Source organism: Rhinatrema bivittatum, chromosome 4 (genome assembly GCF_901001135.1).
Source record: "Rhinatrema bivittatum chromosome 4, aRhiBiv1.1, whole genome shotgun sequence".
NCBI classification, from domain to species: domain Eukaryota; kingdom Metazoa; phylum Chordata; class Amphibia; order Gymnophiona; family Rhinatrematidae; genus Rhinatrema; species Rhinatrema bivittatum.
Window position 1 is genome coordinate 269200525 of NC_042618.1, and position 21538 is coordinate 269222062.

Here is a 21538-nt window from a genome sequence, read left to right on the forward strand (position 1 = left end):
AAACCCGGATATTGGAACACTGTAGTAGACTCCGAAATAAGGTAGAAACTGCTCCACTTGTGAAGCACTGGCGTGAATATAAAGCACACAGTGGAAGAACTCCGTTTTTTTATGATACAGGAGGTACACAATAGACGTGGAGGGAATGTGAATAAAGCCTTGCTGCGAATGGAGCAGAGATGGATTTTTTCATTGGGAACGCTGTGGCCCAGGGGGCTAAATGATAACATTGATTGGGCAGCGTGTCTTTGAATTTTGTTTCTATGCGGTTCCTAGGAGTTTAAATGACCGAATAGATTGGTTTGTGATTCTTAGAAAGTTTTTTGAATTTTGTGCGACGGTGTAACCATATGGAAGAATTGGTGGTGAAAGACGGCTCTCTAGATGAACGGGAAAATAAAAATAAGAAAGAAAGAAAGAACAGCTTGGTTTGAGGTGTTTTAGTGAAAAGAATAACTCAGTCAAAATTTTGGCGGGGAGTGGAAAAGGGAGGAGACATTCTGAGTAAGCTTTCTTGATTGGTGTAGAGAAATTTAAAAGGATGGGGAGAGGTAGATGAGGCACTTCCGCTGATTCGCTCGATGGCGGCGGTTCTTTGAGCCACGAAGCTGGCGTTTTTGCTGAAAAGTAAAAAAGGTGAGATTTCCTTTTGTTTATCATGCAGGTTAAAAGTTTTTTAACTAAATAAAGATGGAAGGTTTTCTAGTTGTTACCTTGATTCCATTTGCTTTAGGTATATAGGGGCGGATTTTAAGAGCCCTGCTCGCGTAAATCTGCCCGGATTTACGCGAGCAGGGCCCTGCGCGCCGGTGCGCCTATGTTCAATAGGCCTACCGGCGCGCGCAGAGCCCCAGGACTCGCGTAAGTCCCGGGGTTTTCCGAGGGGGGCGTGTCGGGGGCGGGGCCGAGCGGCGCGCCGTTTTCGGGGCGGGACGCGGCGTTTCGGGGGTGGGCCCGGGGGTGTGGTTTCAGCCCAGGGCGGTCCGGGGGCATGGCCGCGCCCTCCGGAACCGCCCCCGGGTGGTGTCTAGGCGCGCCAGCGGGCCGCTGGCGCACCTAGACGCAACCCAGGGGCGCGGGGATTTACGTCTCCCTCTGGGAGGCGTAAATCCCCCAACAAAGGTGGGGGGGGGGTTTAGACAGGGCCGGGGGGTGGGGTAGGTAGAGGAAGGGAGGGGAAGGTGAGGAGAGGGCATTAGCGAATTCCCTCCGAGGCCGCTCCGATTTCGGAGCGGCCTTGGAGGGAACGGCGGCAGGCTGCGCGGCTCGGCGCGCGCCGGCTACACGGAATAGGCAGCCTTGCGCGCGCTGATCCAGGATTTTAGCGGATACGCGCGGCTACGCGCGTATCTACTAAAATCCCCGCGTACTTTTGTTGCGCCTGGAGCGCCAACAAAAGTACACGAACGCGCTGTTTTTGAAAATCTACCCCATAATGTATAAGATGAGGCATTTTATATAATCGTGTGGGGAAGACGCTGTGAAGTAAGAGTTGGGGATATACCTGGCTGTACATCCGAAGAAAGTCTTTTGGGGACGTTCAGGTACAGAGAATGTGAATCATTTGAAAGTAAAAATTGAAGGGTGTTGGGGGGTTGTTATATTTTGAAAAGCATTAATTTAAATTTATGAAATGTTGTAGATGAAAAACCCATTGGATATATGTTGAGGATAAATGAGCAGTAGGAGATTCCTTAGAAGTTCTCCTGAAGAAGCCTGTGGGAAGGCGAACATGTCGAGAAGATGAAGAAAGATGAAAAGATTTTCGTTCTTTGAGCGAAGAAAAATTTGTGCAATAGAATTTCTCTGCTTATAAAACAAATTGTATTTAAAATTATTTATATAGTAGTGTGAAAAGGTTTACATTTGTGTTTAAATTGTGAAAGAATTTTAATATGAGTAGGATGTGTGAGTGGGCTGTAGAATGAATGTGATGTGAATGTGTATGATTAAAAGTGTGGGATATAGAAATGTGTGGGTTAGTGGGTATTTTTAAATGATTTTTCCTCGGGGTAATGTGGTAAAACTCTTTTGAGCTCTGTATTGTGGAATTTTGCAATAAATAAATATTGATATGATATATATGTCACTATATGTTAATGGGTATTAATGCTTAGAGCAGCAGGCTGAGAACCAGGAAAGCCAGGGTTCAAATTCCACTGAGGATCCTGACCTTGGATCCTCAATGGAATCTACTCCTGATTTTATAACATGCGCGCGCAGCCGCTCGAATGTTATAAAATCCAGGGTCGGCGCGCGCAAGGGGGTGCACACTTGTGTACCTTGCACGCGCCGAGCCCTAGGGGAAGCCCTTATGGCTTTCCCTGTTTCCTCAGAGGCCGCTCCGAGCCCTACCTAAATCCCTCCCCCCCCCACCTTTTGTTTTATTATTTACGCTTGCCTCTGGGCAGGCGTAGGTTGCGCACGCCAGCCAAGTGCTGGCGCGTGATCCCCGGGCCCAGCAGCAGTGACGAGGCCTCTGTCCACGCTCCGCCCATTTTTTCAAGCCCCAGGATTTACACGCGTCCCGGGGCTTGCGCGCGTCACCAGGCCTGTGCAAATTAGGCTCGGTGCTCGTAACACCCCTGCGCATGTAAATCCAGTCAGATTTACACACACTGGGCTTTTAAAATCTGCCCCTCTCTGTTTTATATTTATGATGTATTTTAATGTCATTTTCGATTGACTAGTTTTTATGATATTTTTGTAAATCGCTTCCAGTGCTTCACAGAAGTTATTAATAAGTGTAAATAAATAGATAAGATAAATATGGAATGAATTAAAATTTAAAGATAAAACACTTCTTTTATTTATACAGATGCAACCTCCCTCCTTTATCCAGTGAATATAGTAATGATGTTGGATCAAAAACCCAACTGGTGACTGCTAATCCTAGTATAATTGAGAAAAGGTAAATAGAATTATAATTATTCTTTCTTTTAAAGAGTGGAAATTGTGTACCAGTGAGGTTATCAGGGATACATTTACCTTCACAATACTGTATTGAAGATTATTATAGATTTTAATATATGTGCAGTATTAGGAAAACTTGATAGAGACACCAAACATATGAGCTTAATGGCTTTTCACCATGAATTGTGCTAGACAAGTAACATATTATTTAGCAGTATGTTGTGTTCCGCGGCCGCGATCTCCTACCTGATCCGCGATGGCGGGGCCGCGGGAGCCCAGCCCCAGTCGCCTCCGCACACCGGTGCGGACCTCCGCGGTGACTGCCGGGTTGAGAGGCGTCCCTACTCCTCCCTTGCGACGTCGGGCTGCTTTCCTTCACGGCCAGGAATCAAGGTGGCTGCCATGCTCTTAGGCGCGAGGCCGCACCCCCTTACAGAATTTAAAGGGGCCTCGTCCCCCAAATTGACTTCACCTGTGCCTGATGGAATGACTGCCCACAGTCATTCCTCAACTTGGCAACTTCATTGTTTGAGTCTGCTTGCTTTGGTGAGTTCTCCAGTTCCTCGAATTCCTGATTCCTGGTTCCTGCTTCTTCTCGGTGATTGTTCGGTGTGTGACTTCGGACTGGCAAGTGGTGATTCTTCGGTGTGTGACTTCGGACTGGCAAGTGGTGATTCTTCGGTGTGTGACTTCGGACTGGCTAGCGGTGATTCTTCGGTGTGTGACCTCAGACTGGCGAGCGGCGATCCTCTGGTACTCGACCTTGGACTTCTTCCGGACCACCCATCTTCAAGGGCCCACCTAAGTCCCAGCGGCCCGGGTCGACCGCGGGCTTCCAGTGGCGAAGATCCAGTTGATTGTGCTCCTACGTCACGCCTCTTCACTCTCTCAACCACCGTCTCAGCCTTCAACACCGAGGGGCCAGCCAGCCCCGTCTTCTGTTCCGCCTCGCCACCCGACAGGAGAACCTAAGAGCCATCTCCTAAGGTGTTTCATCCTGCCGTCGGTCCAAGGGTTCACAATCCTGATCATAACAGATTGCCAAGTCCATGAACCTGGTGGAGGTGTCTGCCCACTAGGCCATCCCTGGAATGGCCCAACGTATGATGGACCAACAAAAGACCCTTGATGGCCTGAATCAGCGCTTCGAGGCGTTAGGGCCCATGAACCCCACCTTGCCATCCTCGTCCATGGTTTCCGGGGGCCGCTTCGTAATCCGCCTGAGTACATCGCCATGGTTTTCTGGGGAACCCCGGGCCTGCAGGGGTTTCATTAACCAGTGCAATATGCACTTTCGTCTGCAGCCGACCCTCTTCCCAGACGACGTTACCAAAACCACCTTCATCCTCTCTCTCCTCGAAGGGACGGCTCTGGAATGGGCTTCCCCCCCTGTAGGAACGGGATGACCCCATCCTGAGTAACTTGAGAGAGTTCTGGGAGCTCTTCCGGATGAGTTTCGGTGACCCCACTCAGGAGGTTTCTGCCGGGCCCAAACTTTTCCAACTGCGTCAGGGTTCAAGGACGCTTGCCAAGTTTGCCATCGAATTCCGGACCCTCTTTTCAGAGCTCGGCTGGGGCCCAGACTGCCTATGAACCATCTTCCTACAGGGACTCAGCCCCAGAATCAAGGACGAGCTCACGGGCTGGAAGCTACTTAGGTCACTGAACAGGGCGTATTGATAGGCGCCATCAAGAATGCCGCCAAGAGGCTCAGATGACTACGAAAGCCTCGACTCCTTCGAGACGTCCTCGTCGCTCGCCTTCCCCCAAAGCTGAATCGGGAGCCTCCCGGGCATCGGCCGAAGAACCCATGCAATTGGGCCGAGGGAAACTCTCCAAGCAAGAGTGTCGACAGCGAATTAGAGAAGGGCTCTGCCTTTACTGCGGCACGGCGGGCCATCAAGTGGCCGCATGCCCGGTGCGGCCGGGAAACTCCCAGGCCTAGGACCTGAAGGAGGTCTCTTCCTGGGCCTAACATCACCTGCACCTCCACTAACCCTACCTGTTGCACTCACATCTGCGGGCGGTGAGTTCCATACGTTAGCCCTGGTAGAATCGGGCCGGGGACCTGGTAGACTCAGGGGCCGGGGGCGCTCCGGCTCCATTGGTTATCTCTTCTATCCAAGGCAAGCCCCTCCTGGGGCGAGTGACACACCTCACGGAACCCGTCCAACTGGAGCTTGGGCTTCTTCACCTCGAGCGGATGTCCTTCCACATCCTGGAACACTCCATCCACCCCGTCGTCCTGGGGCTTCCCTGGCTCCAAAAACATTGTCCCCAGTTCGACTGGAGGACCCTACAGTTAACGCAATGGGGGCCGACCTGTCACGACAGTTGCCTCCAGCCGGTAGCGCCAGTTCAATGCGCAACCGCTCTTGCCAGTCTCCCAGGCTTGCCGGTCTCCTATGCCGCTTACTCGGATGTTTTCTCTAAGCGGAAGGCCGAGACACTCCCACCTCACTGACCATTCGACTGTGCCATTAACCTTCTTCCCAGCACAGAACCTCCTCAGGGCCACACCTATGCCCTTTCACCCTCGGAGACTCAGTCCATGTCCCAGTACATCAAGGAAAATCTGGAGAGGGGCTTCATCCGCAAGTCAACATCCCTGGCGGGGGCCGGTTTCTTCTTCGTTGGGAAGAAAGATGGAACCCTTCACCCTTGCATCGACTACCGGGGCCTGAATGCCATAACAATCAAGGACCGGTATCCATTGCCCCTAATCTCCGAGCTGTCCAATCGCCTTCAAGGTGCAAAAATCTTCACCAAATTGGACCTCCGGGGAGCGTATAATCAGATCCGCATCAAGGAGGGAGACGAATGAAAAACGGCCTTTAACACCAGAGACGGCCATTACGAATATCTCGTAATGCCATTCGGACTCTGCAATGCCCCAGCGGTGTTTCAAAACACCATGAACAAAATCTTCCGAGACCTGCTATACCGTTGTGTGGTCGTATACCTCGACGACATTTTGGTTTTCTCCAATTCCCTCACCACTCACCGCCAGCATATTATTCAAGTACTACAACGGTTAAGAGAAAACCAACTGTACGCCAAACTCGAAAAATGTCTCTTCGAGCAGGAGTCTCTTCCATTCTTGGGGTACATTGTCTCCAGCGAGGGATTCCGGATGGACCCTCAGAAATTAAAGGCCATTCGAGAATGGCCCCCAACCATCTGGGTTGAAGCCGCTTCAACGGTTTCTTGGGTTCGCAAATTACTACCGATCATTTATCTCCCATTATGCCTCCATCATCGCACCCTTGACAGCCTTAACCTGGAAAGATGCTGACCCCAAGAACTGGCCCCCTGAAGTGGTAGCCGGCTTCCTTCGTCTGAAGGAGGCGTTCCTTCGCCAGCCCTGCCTTCACCATCCAGACCCTCAACGTCCCTTTATCATTGAGGCGGATGCATCCTCTGAGGGCGTAGGAGCCGTTCTGAGTCAGAACTCGACCCAGCACAAGCCGCATCCATGTGCCTTCCTATCCTGCCCGTTCTCCCCCGCAGAGCGAAACTACGCCATTGGCGACAAGGAGCTCTTGGCCATAAAAATGGCCTTAGAGGAATGGCGTCCTTGGTTAGGGGGGGCTCAGCATCCGTTCATGGTCTACACGGACCACAAAAATCTCGAGTATCTGCATCGGGCACAGCAACTCAACCCTTGGCAGGCGCGATGGGCGTTATTCTTCACCCAATTCAATTTCATCCTACGTTATAGTCCGGCCATTAAGAATCTTAAGGCCGATGCCTTGTCCCGCTTCTTCGAGACAACAGAAACTCCTGACTCTCCTCAGTTTATCATTGAGCCGTCACGTGTCCTGCTATCCGCCATCACAGCTATCCCTCCCGGGAAGACTTTTGTCCCACCGCACCTGCGGAAACAAGTGCTGGCGTGGGCCCATGACTCCCATTGCTCAGGTCATCCAGGACAACATCGGATCTTACTGGCCCTTTGCCATTACTATTGGTGGCCCAAGGTCAACAAGGATGTCCGATCCTATGTGGAATCCTACAAGTCATATGCCCGTCATGAGAGGATTCCTGGTTCGTCCCCAGGCTTGCTCCAGCCCTTGCCAGTGCCCACTGAACCCTGGACCCATCTCTCGATGGACTTCGTGGTCGACCTACCTTCGTCCGGTGGCAATACTGTCATTTGGGTAGTCGTCGACCGATTCAGCAAAATGGCACACTTCGTACCACTCCCCGGGTTGCCTTCCATGCCACAGTTGGCCCAGCTGTTTGTCCAGCACATCTTTAGGCTACATGGACTACCCAAAAGCATCCTCTCAGACCGAGGCCCCCAATTTACCACAAGATTCTGGAGGGCCCTCTGCCAGAAATTCGACGTCACCTTGGATTATACCTCCGTATACCACCCACAAACCAATGGTCTAGCAGAGAGGACAAATCAAACCCTCAAACAGTTCCTTCGCATCTATGTGAACAATAAACAAGATGACTGGGCAAGTCTACTTCCATGGGCCGAGTTCGCCCTTAATTCATATTCCTCCACTGCCACCGGATCTTCCCCTTTCCAACTGGGAAGCAACCACGTCCGCCGTTACCTGTTCCTATCACCGTCACGTCTCCGGTGGCCCAACTCTCGGCAGACGAACTCCATCGCCTCTGGACCTCTACACGACACGCGCTGCTCAAGGCCAGCCAGATGGCGAAAAGTATGCGGACCGCCGACGGAGACCGTGCCTGCCGCTGCGACCCGGTCAGAAGGTACCCAATTTATCCGCCTGAAATTACCTTCCGCACGACTGGCCCCACGGTTCACTGGACCATTTCCCATCCTCCATCGGATTGGTGCAATGTCCTATCAGCTTCGGCTGCTCCCATCACTTAAGATCCATAACACCTTCCACACCTTCCTTTTGAAGCCCTTGGTGCTGTCTTTGCCTTCCAGCACGCCTCCAACACCCCAACCCATCTCCTCTGAAGACGACATCATCTACCAGGTCCGAGAGGTGCTGGACGTTCGGAAGCATAGGAAGAGATGGGACTACCTACTAGCCTGGGAGGGGTTCGGCCCCGAAGAAAACACATGGGAACCGCTGGCCAACATCCTAGATCGGGACCTACTTGCTCAGTTCCATAGGGACCATCCATCCAAGCCCAGGCCTCCTGGGAGGCACCATAAAGGGGGGGGAGGGGTACTGTTGTGTGCCGCGGACGGCCGCGGCTGCGATCCTCTACCTGACCCGAGACAGTAGGGCCACCTCTGCAGCATCGGGGAGGCAGCGGGAGTCCAGCCCCAGTCGCCCCCGCACACCGCCACGGACCTCCACGGTGACCACCGGGTTGAGAGGTGTCCCTGCTCCTCCCTCTCGGCGTCGGGCTGCTTTTCTCCGCGGCTGGGAATCCAAGATTGCCGCCATGCTCTTAGGCGTGAGGCCGCGCCCCCTTACAGAATTTAAAGGGGCCTTGTCCCCCAAATTGACATTCCTCGACTTGGCAACTTTGTTATTCGTCTGCTTGCTTCGGTGAGTTCTCCGGTTCCTGGTTCCTGCTTCTTCTCGGTGATTCCTCGGTGTGTGACTTCGGACTGGCAAGTGGTGATTCTTCAGTGTGTGACCTCGGACTGGCGAGCGGTGATCCTCTGGTACTCAACTTCGGACTTCTTCCGGACCACCCATCTTCAAGGGCCTGCCCGGGTCCCTTCGGGCTCCTCCCGGGGGGACCGCAGGCTTCCAGTGGCGAAGATCCAGTTGGCTCTACTCTACATCACGCCTCTTCACCCTCTCAACCACCGTCTCATCCTTCAACATGGAGGGGCCAGCCAGCCCCGTCTTCTGTTCCGCCTCACCACCCGACGAGGGAACCTAAGAGCCATCTCCTAAGGTGTTTCATCCTCCCGTCGGTCCAAGGGTTCACAATCCTGATCATAACACAGTATATTTATTACATGCTTTCAATGAAATCTATAAGTATGTTTCAGTACATACAAAATTAAAACAACAATCAAAAGTTGTAGAGAAATAAAATTGCAAGTAAAAAAAAAAAAGGCAACTTAAGCATCAAAATTAAATACATAGCTTAAAACAAAAAAGTAGTTTCATGTCAAACTGTCGAGCCACACATAACAGCATACTGAAATATTAAACTAAGATGTGTCAAAGACAATTCAGGTACGTAAACAAATTACATATTCAAATGCCAAAGGTCTGTTTAAAAAGCCAGCTCTTGATTGTTTTTCTTGAATTGGATAATATCCTTTGCAAATCTCTGTGCTCTGTTGGAAAGATGTTCCACAACAACAGTAGGTGACACGAGAGAGCACACTGTCTGGTACAGACTAGACAAGCTTTCTCAAAGAAGGGAATTGCGAGTAAAACAGCCTGGGAGAATCTAGTGAGACCACTTAGCAATAGTGTAATCAAATCAGACATAAAGACTGGAGGGAGTATATTAAGTAAAACTACTGCAGAAGCATTTAACTTTAAACTTTAACTTTAAAGAACAGAAATTATAACAGTGATGAAATTAGAAAAAAACTAAAAGGGCGAGAGTTTGCAAAGGTTAAACGTTTGCCTTAGGTATGAATATTATTTAAAAATACAATATTGTAAACTCACATGGAATGCATTCCATGCATTAAAAAGATCAGAGAAGGATGAAACAAATGCCAGCAATGTGAAATAGTGAGGTGAAAGAGGATGTCAAAGCCAAAAGGGTATTTTTCAGAAAATGGAAAACAGATTCAAATGAGAAAAATAAGAAAGACTATAAGCATTGGAATGTTAGATATTTAATATTAAATAAGGCAGTCCTAAGAGAATTTAAAAGAAACTTGCCACAGAAGCAAATGTTCTTTTTCAGGTACATTTGAAGCAATAAGCCTGTGAATTATTCATTTGGATTGTTAGATGCCCAAGGGGTAAAAGGGGCACTCAGGGATGACAAGTCTATTGCAGAAAAACTAAATGAATTCTATGCTTCGGTCCTTACTGAAAAAGATGCTGATCGCGGACCCCATCCTGCGAGCAGCTTCTCACCTCCGCTGTGCTGGCTCGACGCCGCAGGACTCCTTCATGCAGCCTAGGCCATACCCGGGCTGTAGCTGCCGTTCCTCGAGACCTGATGCCGTTGTGTGCAGCAAGAGGGGACGCTGGTGCTTCTTCGCAGCAGGAGCTGCTGCCGATTTCATCATATTTGTGGCTAGGAAGCCGCCGCCGTCCTCTTTCGCAGCCTATGCAGCCCCGGACCGCCGCTGCATCTTCTGCCAGGGGAGCCACCACTCCTGCTGCTCCCCATGGCCTGTAGCACCACTGACTTTGGGGCCTTACTTCATGCTGCTGGGTGCCGCCGCCAACATTTTCACCTTCGCGGCAGGGACGCCGCTGCCTGCTCCTGTGCCTAGGTTCCTCTAGGTGCGCGCATGCCTCAGCACAATATTTAAAGGGCCAGCGGTGGGAAAAGCCCCGCAGCCCCAATGATGACATCAGCTTGCTCCTAGTCCAGCCCAATAAAAGGGTTCTCTTCCACTTCCTCGGGACCTTCGAATCCGGACTTCACAGTAGTCTGTGTTCTTCCTTCAAGTCAAGCTCCTCCATGGTCTTCTTGTGTTTTGATGGCTTTTAGATGTTCCTGGTCCTGTTCCTCATTGGAGCTCCTTCGTTTTCTCACAGGACAGGCAGGATGGTAGTCCTCACATATGGGTGACATCATCAGGATGGAGCCCTCACGGAACAATTTGTCAAAGTTTCTAGAACTTTGACTTGGCACACTGAGCATGCCAAGCATGCCACCTAACACTGCATCCAGCAGGGGTCCCCCTTCAGTCTCTTTTTTTCCACGCAGCAGTAGCCACACGGTTTGAGGAGCTTTCACAACTATTCCTGACAGGATTTTTCCTCAAGGAATTTTTTCTAAAAATGTATCAAAATTCACCCCATCTGGGGTCGTCCTTCTTAGGCCTAATGGCCACCGACCGCATTGCGGTTAAATTTTTTTCAAATTCGATGGTGATGGGTGATGGTGATGGGTTTTCGGCGGTGCCCTGACTGTCTGCGGACGATGTCCATTACGGACCATATGTCCTGTGCTTAGGGGTTACCCATGACGCCGCGACCTGTACCAAATGCGCACAAATAACGCCCAAGGGCCAAAGTAAGCAGCCTACCCCTTCAAAATCATCGGCGTCATCGACTGTCACTGTCGATGCCTCGGCACCAACCGGCCTCCGGCGATTCCCAGCCGCCTGGTTCTCTTCCGAAGAAATCCACCTCGACGTCTTCGATGCCGGACTAGTCCGAGCACCGAGGAAAAACATCGGCATCGAAACCAAAAGGCTTCATCTGCTGATCCAGCTAAGACATCGGCATCGGTGGAACCACCGAAGAAAAAGACCCGCACGAATCAGCCGCCATCCTCCTCCAAGCAAGAGTCACAGAGGCATTCCCCAACTCAGGGGGGCCGGGAGCCGAGATTCCATTTTCACCGGTGGACCCTCCGGCGACACCAGTGCAGCTTCAAATTACGGAACTGGTCCTCCAAGCACCAGCCTTCCGTGAGGAATTGAACCGGATGGTTCAAGAGACAGTCATCCAGGCACTGCAAGGACTCCCGCCTCCATCGTCACTGGTACCGACCCCGGTTCCAGTCACAGACTCGATGCCCACGGTGCTGGCTCCACTCCAGGATAGGTTGGACACGCTCATCAGAGCGCTTCCACTGGTACCTCCGAAGACCCATCGACGCCGATCCTCCTTTCATCGGAGGATAAAGAAACACAGATACCGCATCCTGTCCCAGGACCATCAGGAGTTCCTCCACCGAAGCATCCACTGAGATCACCGGTGCCTATCCCTTCTTCGGTGCCGCATTGGTCTGTCTTGGTTCATCCTCTGCTGTCAGTGCCACCTCCGATTCCCTCGGTGCCAAGACCGGATCCATCGGGGGTAGGCCTTTTCCTCCCTTCAGGAGGCCCGCCTGATGCAGGAGACTAGCCATATCAGTCCTGGTCTGAAGGTACCTTGGATTCCCAGGATACTGAAGATATTCCTTCTGAGCCATCTCCTCCTGAAGAGAGAAGATGTTCTCCCCCAGAGGATTTGTCGTTCATTAGCTTTATTAAGGAAATGTCCAAGGCCATTCCTTTTAAGCTTCAGACTGAAGAGGATTCCAGACACAAAATGCTTGAGGTTCTCCAGTTTGCGGATGCCCCCAAGGCGGTGATGTCTATACCTGTGGACAAAGTCCTCTTGGAACTTCTCCACGCAACTGGGAACATCCAGGGAAGGTGCCCCCAGTGAATAGCAAGACCAACGCCACCTACTTAGTTCAATCTGCTCCTGGGTTCCAAAAGACCCAGTTGTCGCACCATTCTGTGGTGGTGGAGTCTGCCCAGAAGAAGGCGAGAAGACCCAGGCCTCATTCTTCCACAGCTCCTGGGAAGGAACAGAGGTTCCTGAATGCCCTGGGGCGCAGGGTATTTCAGGGATCCATGCTCATTTCTCGTGTTGTAGCTTACCAGCTTTACATGACACAGTACACGAGAAATATTTTCAAGCTTCTCCAGGACTTCTCTGACTCTCTGCCAGATGAATTCCAGGAACAACTCAATGCCATCCTCAAAAAAGGCCTCGATGCTGGAAAGCACGAGGTCCGTGCAGCATACGATATCTTCAAAGATATCTTCTAGATTGGCTGCAGCTGGTATAAGTGCCAGAAGATGGGCATGGCTCAAATCCTCAGATTTATGACCTGAAGTTCAAGAGCGATCGGCAGATCTCCCCGTACTGGTGATAATCTTTTCGGGGATGAAATTCAGGAGACTGTCACACAGCTCAAGGACCACCACGAGACATTACGCCAGCTCTCGTCTGTGCCCTCTGATTTTTTCTCCACTTCAAAACGGCCGTTCAGAAGGGAGCCTAAGAGGACAACCTATAAAGCTTGAGGTATTATCCTCCCCCCATCTCGCAGTCGCCCAGCCAGACCGTACCAAAAAGGTGAGGCTCGCCAGTCCACACCCCAGAAGACCCAACCAGCTCCACAGCCTGGCCCTGCGTCGGGGTTTTGACTCCTGGCTAGAGAGCAAGCATCAACCTCCGCTACCGTCTCTATCAGTGGGCGGCTGCTTGTGCCATTTCACCACCATCTGGCGCACGGTCACTGAAAGGATCAATGGGTCCTTTCAATGGTGTCTCAAAGTTACCATCTCAACTTCCTTTCAGTGCCATCGGACTCCCCACCTCGGCTGGGATGGGGTTTATCTGACCACTCACCACTTCTGGAGGAGGAAGTTACAAACCTCCTCCATTCCAATGCCATAGAACCAGTGCCCCATCTACAACGGGGAAAAGGGTTCTATTCTTGGTATTTCCTAATACCAAAAAAATCAGGAGGCATTCGTCCAATATTGTATCTATGTGCCTTAAACAAACATTTACAAAAGGAAAAGTTCAGAATGGTAACCTTGGGCTCCCTCTTCTCCAAAAGGGAGTTTGGCTTTGCTCTCTAGACCTACAAGACACATACACACATATAGCGATAACACAGTTTCCTGGTCGGATGCCGGCACTTCCAGTACCGGGTATTACCATTCGGCCTAGCATCGGCGCCTTGTGTCTTTACGAAATGCCTGGCGGAAGTAGCTGCATACCTTTCGGCGATGGCATCCATGTCTACCCCTACCTAGATGACTGGTTGCTAAGGGCCCCATCAAGGGAGGAGGTACTACACTCCCTCCATCTAACCCTACTGCTACTAGTGTCACTGAGATTTCTAGTGAACTACCAAAAATCCAATCTAGTTCCATCACAGGTCCTCTCCTTCATTGGAGCGGACTTAGACACCATACAGGCAAAGGCTTCTCCCAAGGGATCATGCGCATGCTCTAGCTACCCTTGCAACTCTAATGCTACCTTGTTGTTTCACGACGGCTCGCCGATTCCTCATCTTGTTGGGTCACATGGCGTCTTCGGTATATGTGACTCCTGTAGCTCGCCTGGCCATGAGGGTAACCCAATGGACCCTAAAGTCCCAGTGGTCCCAGGTCCATCATCCAATGTCCAAAATTGTCCATGTCACCAGGCAGCTTCATCTCTCGCTAGCATGGTGGAGTCAAGAGTCCAGTCTTCTCAGAGGACTGCCTTTTCAATCCCCAGTTCCTCAGGTGATACTAACTATGGATGCTTCCAACCTTGGTTGGGGAGCCCCTGTCAACAACCTGCAAACTCAGGGAACCTGGTCTGCAGAGGAGTCTCAACATCAAATAAATTTTCTATAGCTCAGGACAATAAGATATGCTCTAGTGTCCAACAAGACAATCCTAGTACAAACAGACAACCAGGTAGCGATGTGGTACATCAACAAGCAGGGCGGGATAGGTTCATACCTGCTATGTCAAGAAGTAACACAGATATGGTCCTGGTCTCTCTCCCACTCCAGATTTCTCAGAGCGACCTATCTGGCAGGCGTGGACAATGTACTTGTGGACAAGTTGAGTCGAACCTTTCATCCCCACGAATGGTCCCTGAATCCCACTATGGCAGACGACATCTTCCAACGGTGGGGCTATCCGTGTCCATTCACAACTGCAAAGTGGACAATTACTGCTCGCTATATTGCAGTCACAAAATGCCACGAGGGACGCTTTCACCCTTTCGTGGTCCCAAGGTCTCCTATATGCATACTCTCCACTTCTGCTCATCAGCAAAACTCTCGTGAAGTTACGACAGGACAAGGGCTTAATGATCCTCATAGCCCCTTATTGGCCATGGCAGGTGTGGTTTCCCATCCTTCGGACCTCTCAGTCCCTCCTCATATTCGCCTGGGAGCAGATCCGTCTCTGATATCTCAGAACAGCGAGCAGCTCCGTCATCCGAACCTCCAGGTCCTGTCACTGATGGCATGGATGTTGAAAGGCTAATTTTACAGCCACTAAACCTCTGTATCCCAATTCCTCGTAGCTTCACGGAAGCCTTCTACCAGAAAATCTTATCTCTCCAAATAGAAAAGATTTTCCTTATGGTGCACATCGAAGGAAATTGATCTGGCCCACTACGAAGCTCCTAGACTACCTCTGGTACCTGTTGGAGGCGGTTCTATGTAATCTATTTGCAGTTTAATACCCAACTTCTTTCCAGCGACCCATTGGAATGTCAGGTTGCCCACTTACTCAAAACCCACCCCTGTTGTGCCTGTTGCACATCTTTGGGTGTTTTTGGTACATTTACTCGGGCATCCTCGGCTCATATTCACCCATATGTGAGGACTACCATCCTGCTTGACCTGTGAGAAAGCAGAGTTGGTTACCTGTAACAGGTGTTCTCACAGAACAGCAGGATGGTAGTCCTCACGAAACCCGCCCGCCACCCCCGCAGATTTGGGTTCACTTATGATTTATTATTTTATTTTTTGCTCCTACGTTTTCTATCTATGAGACTGAAGGGGGATCCCTGCTGGATGCAGGGTTAGGTGGCATGCTGGGCATGCTCAGTGTGCCAAGGCAAAGTTCTAGAAACTTTGACAAAGTGTTCCGTGAGGGCTCCATCCTGATGATGTCATCCATATGTGAGGACTAACATCCTGCTGTCCTGTGAGAACACCTGTTACAAGTAAGCAACTCTGCTGTCTCTTCAGTGTCCTGATGTTCATGTCTAGAAGTTAGAGATGTGAATCGGAACCAGAATCGGATCCGATTTCAGTTCCGATTCACATCTCTATAGATGTGAATCGGAACCAGAATCGGATCCGATTTCAGTTCCGATTCACATCTCTATAGATGTGAATCGGAACCAGAATCGGATCCGATTTCAGTTCCGATTCACATCTCTAGTTCCTGATGTTCTGTGTTCCAATCCTGGTCCTGATGTCTTTGTCTCCAGCTCTTTGTCCTGCTTCCAGGTTCTCTGCTTGTTCACCTTTCCTGGTGTGCCACCGTCGTGGTCCATGACAAGCCCATGGGGGGCTGTGTAGGGCGCTTCGTGGCACAAGGCCTGTCTTCGTGTCTGCAGCGCAAGTCTCTGGAAGGCCCTTGTTTTTAAAGACAAAGTCTGTTCCTGAATCCGAGTTCCGAGTCTTGAATCCTGACCTTGAATCCTGTTCTCAGTCATCGGAGTACCTTGTGCCTGCTTCCATCAATGCCCAAGACTCAAGCCAGAACCTGCTCCGCTTCAGTGTGGTCCGCAGGCAACCATGGGCGGCTGTGTAGGGCATGCTTCTGTGCAGGCCTCTCCCGAATCTGCGACTTGTTTCCAGTTCCAAGTCTTCACTTTCTCGTCTGGAATCTGCTTCACTTTCAGCGTGGTCCGCTACCAGCCATAGGCGGCTGTGTAGGGCGCGCTGCAGTGCAGTACTCACCCAGTACCAGTGCCGGAACCCTGAATCCTCGCCTGAGTCTTCCAAGTATCCTGGATCCTTGTCCAGTCTTGCTCCAGCCTATGCCTGAACACTCTCATCTCCCATGGTGTGTGTCTTGGGGCTCCTCCCTGAGCCGCACCGTGGCCCAAGGGCTCACAATCTCTCTGAGCAAGCGACCGCGCATCCGCATTTGCAACAGATGGGTAGATATCCAAATGCGAAACATTATTTGATGGTGAAGCCTTAAAGGAACTGTAGAAAGTCACTGTGAAAATGGAAGATATAATAAATGAAACTGACAAAATAAAGAGCAACAAATCACTAGAACCAGGAATAACTGACGTAGGGTTACGTCAGTTATTCCTATTTCAGTTAGACGGTCTAGTAGAATTGAGTGGTTAACTGTGTCGAAAGCTGCTGATAGGTCTAATAGGATGAGTAGGTATTTTTGACCAGTGTTCAAACCTCTGAGAACCATGCCGTTTAGTGAGAGTAGAAGCGTTTCTGTACTTAGGTTTTTTCTGAAACCAAATTGCGTTGGATGCAGGATGTTGTTTTTTTTCTAGGTGGTTAGTGAGTTGGGCATGTACCACTTTTTCAATGATCTTGGATAAGAGTGAAAGGTTTTGGTGGTAGTTAAGAGGGTTGTTTGGGACCAAATTGTTCTTTTTTAATATCTGCTTAATTATTGCTGTTTTGAGACAGTTGGGGTAGTTTCCTTCGGTCAGTAATAGGTTTATTATATCGGTAAGTGTTTCAGTTAGAGTGGTTTCTATGGTTTTTATAGTTGGTATGGGGATGCTGACGAGGGGGTGGTTGGCAGGGTTCATTTTTTTGATGATTGCTTGGATTTCTATGGTGGAGGCTGTGTCGAAGTTTGACCATTTTGGTATATCTTTCATTTTCATTTTGATGTTTTGGCTGCTGGTGTTGAGGTTGTTGTTGATTAGGTTTATTACTTTCTTATTGAAGAAGTCTGCAAAATCATTGCTTCCGATTTTGGTGGGAGGAGTTTTCTGGTTGTTAGAGGTTTTGGTGAGATTTTTTACGATGGAGAATAATATTCTGGGGTTGTGTTGGAATTTATTAATTTTATTTGAGAAGAATTCTTTTTTGGTGCTGTTAATAAGATTTTTGTAGTTTGCTAGGTAGCTAGGTAGCTTCGGTATGTGATTAGTAGCGCTGTTGATTTATTCTTATGCCATGCCTTTTCTTTCTTCCATAGCTGGTGTTTGGCTGCTCTGATGTTGTCATTGTACCATTGGTTTGTATGTTGTGGGTTTTTAATAGTTTTTGTGACAGTGGGGTTTAAGTTGTCAGCGATAGTTTTTGTGATGTTTAGCCATGATTTGGTGGCATTTTCAGAGTTTGATAGGTCTATTTTTGTTCAGATTGGAGTTTTTCTTGGAGGATTTTAATGTTGAACGGTGGGTGGTATGTCTTTTTTGTAGGGTGTTTTGTGTTGTTGTGAGGTTGTAGTTGTGACTTAAGTTGGCTCGAATCAGGTAGTGGTCTGACCAGGGGATGTCAGTAATGTTAGTTGCGACCATCACTGCTCGACGCCCTCACTCCGCTCTCTTTACCTCTGTGGCGACTCCCTCCGGGTCTGATGGACGGCTGCCTACCGCAGCATCTCCATGCCATCTCCCTCCGGAGTCCCCGGACTGGCTCGACGCTGCAACTCTGCCATCTTGTCTTGATGCCTAGGGCGCGTGCTCGTCCTGACTTTTGTACCAGCAAGGGCGTGAACCTCAGAGGCGTCCCCCATGAAATGACGTCATCTGCTTCCAATATTTAAAGGTCTTTGAAAACACTAACAAACTGAGGGCCTTATTTTCTAAGGACTTTTCGCGCGCAATACGGCCGTATCGTGTGCGAAAAGTTCGCAAACCGCGCTAACAGCAGTTAGCGCGGTTTGCCAATGCAAATTTTGAATTAAGTATTCAGGGGGCGGAGTTGGGGCGGGGCGAATGTAAAGTAGGGAGGACTTACCGCGAAACGGCTGCGTTGTTAGCGCGGCTCCTAACGCGGCCAATAACTACACATCTTTCAATTGCGATAGACTGTATCGCTGCGTATAGCTCGCACCGCGATATTATCACGTTGAACGAAAATGTAGAAAACCAATCCCACAGACCTACAAAGGTAGTGCTACCCAATAAAAAGGCCTGTTCTTAATAGGTCTATCTTCCCAAACACCATCTACACATTCACAGTGTATGGGGCAGGCAGCGGATCTATCTTCCACGAACCTCATTGCTGGGTATGCCAAAGGATGTTGTGATGAGCAGGTATCGCCTCAGCTCTCGTGCCATCCTGGAAATATATGAAGACATACGAGGTGCCCTTGAGCCTCGAACCCGAAGGAGCCGTGCCGTCCCCGGCCTGACCAAACTCTTGGCCGCCCTGCACTTCACAGCAAGTGGCTCCTTCCAATCCACAGTAGCGGTTGTGGGTGGAATGTCACAGAGCACCTTTTCACGGTGTCTGCACCAGGTCACTGAAGCAGTTATGGCCCACATGCCTCGATACATAGCTTTTCCGCATGACAGACAGGACCTGATGGACCTCAAGTGTGGTTTTTATGCCATTGCCCGCTTTCCGAATGTCATTGGAGCTATTGACTGCACTCATGTGGCCATCATTCCACCCCGTCAGACGGAGGCAGCCTACCGCAACAGAAAGCAGTTTCACTCCCTCAACGTGCAAGTGGTGTGTGATGCTGGAATGCGGATCCTCTCAGTGATGTCCAGCTTTCCGGGATCAGCGCACAATTCCTTCATACTCAGGCAGTCATCTCTGTTTTGCAAATTCGAAGCTGGCCTGTATGGTGATGGTTGGCTTGTAGGTAAGATATATGTTTCCATACATCTAACATATTTTCAATGTTCATCTGTGTTATGGCACACAGATGTGATGTATACGCCTGTCCGGATGGAGTCATATGTCCCCATCACAGCAGGCCTCAGTGGCTCATAGTGTTACCTTAAGTGGTGGAGTGGCTCATGCACCCAACCAGTTGCTATGGGCTGCCAAGCACGAGGTACACAACAGCCCCAGTATAGCCTGTATGTGGCATGGCTTGTTCACCTCACTGCACTAGTGGACAGCCTACACTTATTTGGTGTAGCCATGGTTAATGGCATTGTCCAAGGTGATTCTAGAATTGTGATGTAAGGGCAGCTCACATCCACAGGTGTTCCTGAGGTCCTGACGTTCATGATACTTCGCATGATCACTTCAAGTCAGTTGTGCACATTCAGGGGCAGCCAGTTTACACCATGTCCGTTATTGGGAATGCATACCTACATAAAAGGTCAGGTGGAGCAGATATGTCTGTACACAATGACTAGAGTGCATGATGCATATGATCCGAACACAGGGATGTAATCTCTAAGGACAGTGATGTTACGGACCTACCGCATACACACTGCTGACATAAATCTCACTGTCTAGGGGCCCTTCTCGTGCTATACCTCCTAATAGCAGCACACCTACTGTGGCACAAAGCAATCATGGAGCCCCACACATAGGGTGTTAGGAAACAGGAATGGCCTGCCTCATGCCATCCGGTTCTACTGCATGTAGTGAGCACCTACATACATGTGACACCAACATCAGTATTTGTAATGGCTTGCCTATTTCATTGCTACAGGGGACTCAGCCTATGGATGCAGGCCCTGGCTTATGACCCCAATCCTCCAGCCTGCCACAGCGCGACAGATGGCGTATAATGAGGCCTTACGTGCTACAGCTCAGTCATCGAACGTACCTTAGGCCTTCTGAAGAGCCGCTTCCGATGTTTGGACAAGACTGGGGGAGCGTTACTGTATGCTCCCCCAAGGTTGCAAGGATAATCCTGCTTTGCTGTGTATTCCATAATGTGGCTTTTCAGCATGGAATACCTATGGCTATAGATCCAGACCTCAGACTTGATCCGCCATGTGCGCGTGCATGACTGCATGAAAACACAGTCAGTGGCAGGCAGCTTCACCAACACCTTATACAGGCACACTTTTAAGGGAGGCATGGGACAGAACCATGCCCCAGCAGGGCAGTTTGGCCACTGATGGGTTAGGACATAGTTTAATGTGCAGACCTTTTTTTCAGTCTGCTACGTGCCTCTCCTGCTAAGTCTGTCCACCCAACAACTGTTTGGGGGTGGTTCCTTACATCTGACGGTATAGCCCATAATAGGGTGGCTAAGGGCTGGCTCAAGGCACTGCTGAGGTGTTCTATGTGTGTTACTTATTCAGTGCCATTGGATTAAGCACTTGGTACATACTGACATCCCACCAAGGATGACGGTACTGTACATACTTGTCCTCATGAGAAACAACACACTCACACGCCTCCCCAGATTTGCTAACACCTTACAACAATTGTACCTGTAATGGCCCACACCTCTGTCAGTCCCTAATGCTATCACGGTGACATGCATATTGGTGCATCGTTGACGCCCATTAGGACTAATGAACCCTACCTACATCACTCTTACCTTATTTCCCAAACCTCAATATTATTGTCATGTGCGTCTTGCAGCAACACTAAAGGCCCTTCAGTATGCAAGTGGTATCAGTGAGGGCCTAGGCAGCAGAGCCTCAATACACAGCAGGGAACACATATGAGCCCTACAACCTCCTGATGCCTCATGAATGGGTGCGTGAGAAAAAAGCTCATCTGGCGCTGCACAGACCTATCTGAAGGTCCCTTTTCACTGTAGCATCCCACATCAACACACCTCTGGGGTCATTGCAGCTGGCCGAAAGGAGAGCCAGCTATCTTGTTGCATGCACATGGTTGTGGCGGCTGTATGCTGCTACAAGGAATCGCTGCGAAGGAAAGGAGATGCATGTACAGTTCGCCCCCCACACACACACACTATGGCAGTATGTAGGCCACTGTGCTGTCATGGGCCCACTAATACTGTCTATCAGCCTCCATAAACACATGTAGTACAGACATGAAACATCGGTCACGGTTTGTACAGTGCCAGCTCCCATGAGTCGGTGGTTCTGTTTCACACACACCCTCCACTGGGCTCCCTGTAACTGACTATGCATGTACATGAGTTCTGGCCTACATATCCATGCAGTACCACTTGAAAACTATGGCTGCTCACATCATGTATCTGGCTGTGACTGTGAAACCAGTGATGTGGGGCTCAATGGCCAGCCTGGCATAGCTGTCTCAACCGGGCAGTTGTGGCTGCAAAGGGTGCAGCCACCGTGTATCTTGTGTAGGAATGTCAATCCTGAGGTGCTCATGTGCACATCCTGTACCGTACATGAATATGTTCTGTAAATAT

The 21538-nt window shown here is 50.0% G+C and overlaps 1 protein-coding gene across 1 annotated transcript in view; it reads left to right on the top strand.

Annotated features, from left to right (window-relative positions):
* ST8SIA1 (ST8 alpha-N-acetyl-neuraminide alpha-2,8-sialyltransferase 1) overlaps window positions 1-21538 on the top strand; it is a 241532-nt gene that overhangs the window by 156776 nt on the left and 63218 nt on the right. Inside the window, 1 exon segment of the mRNA XM_029600114.1 lies at window positions 2819-2911. Within this exon segment, the coding sequence (XP_029455974.1) occupies window positions 2819-2911 (93 nt within the window).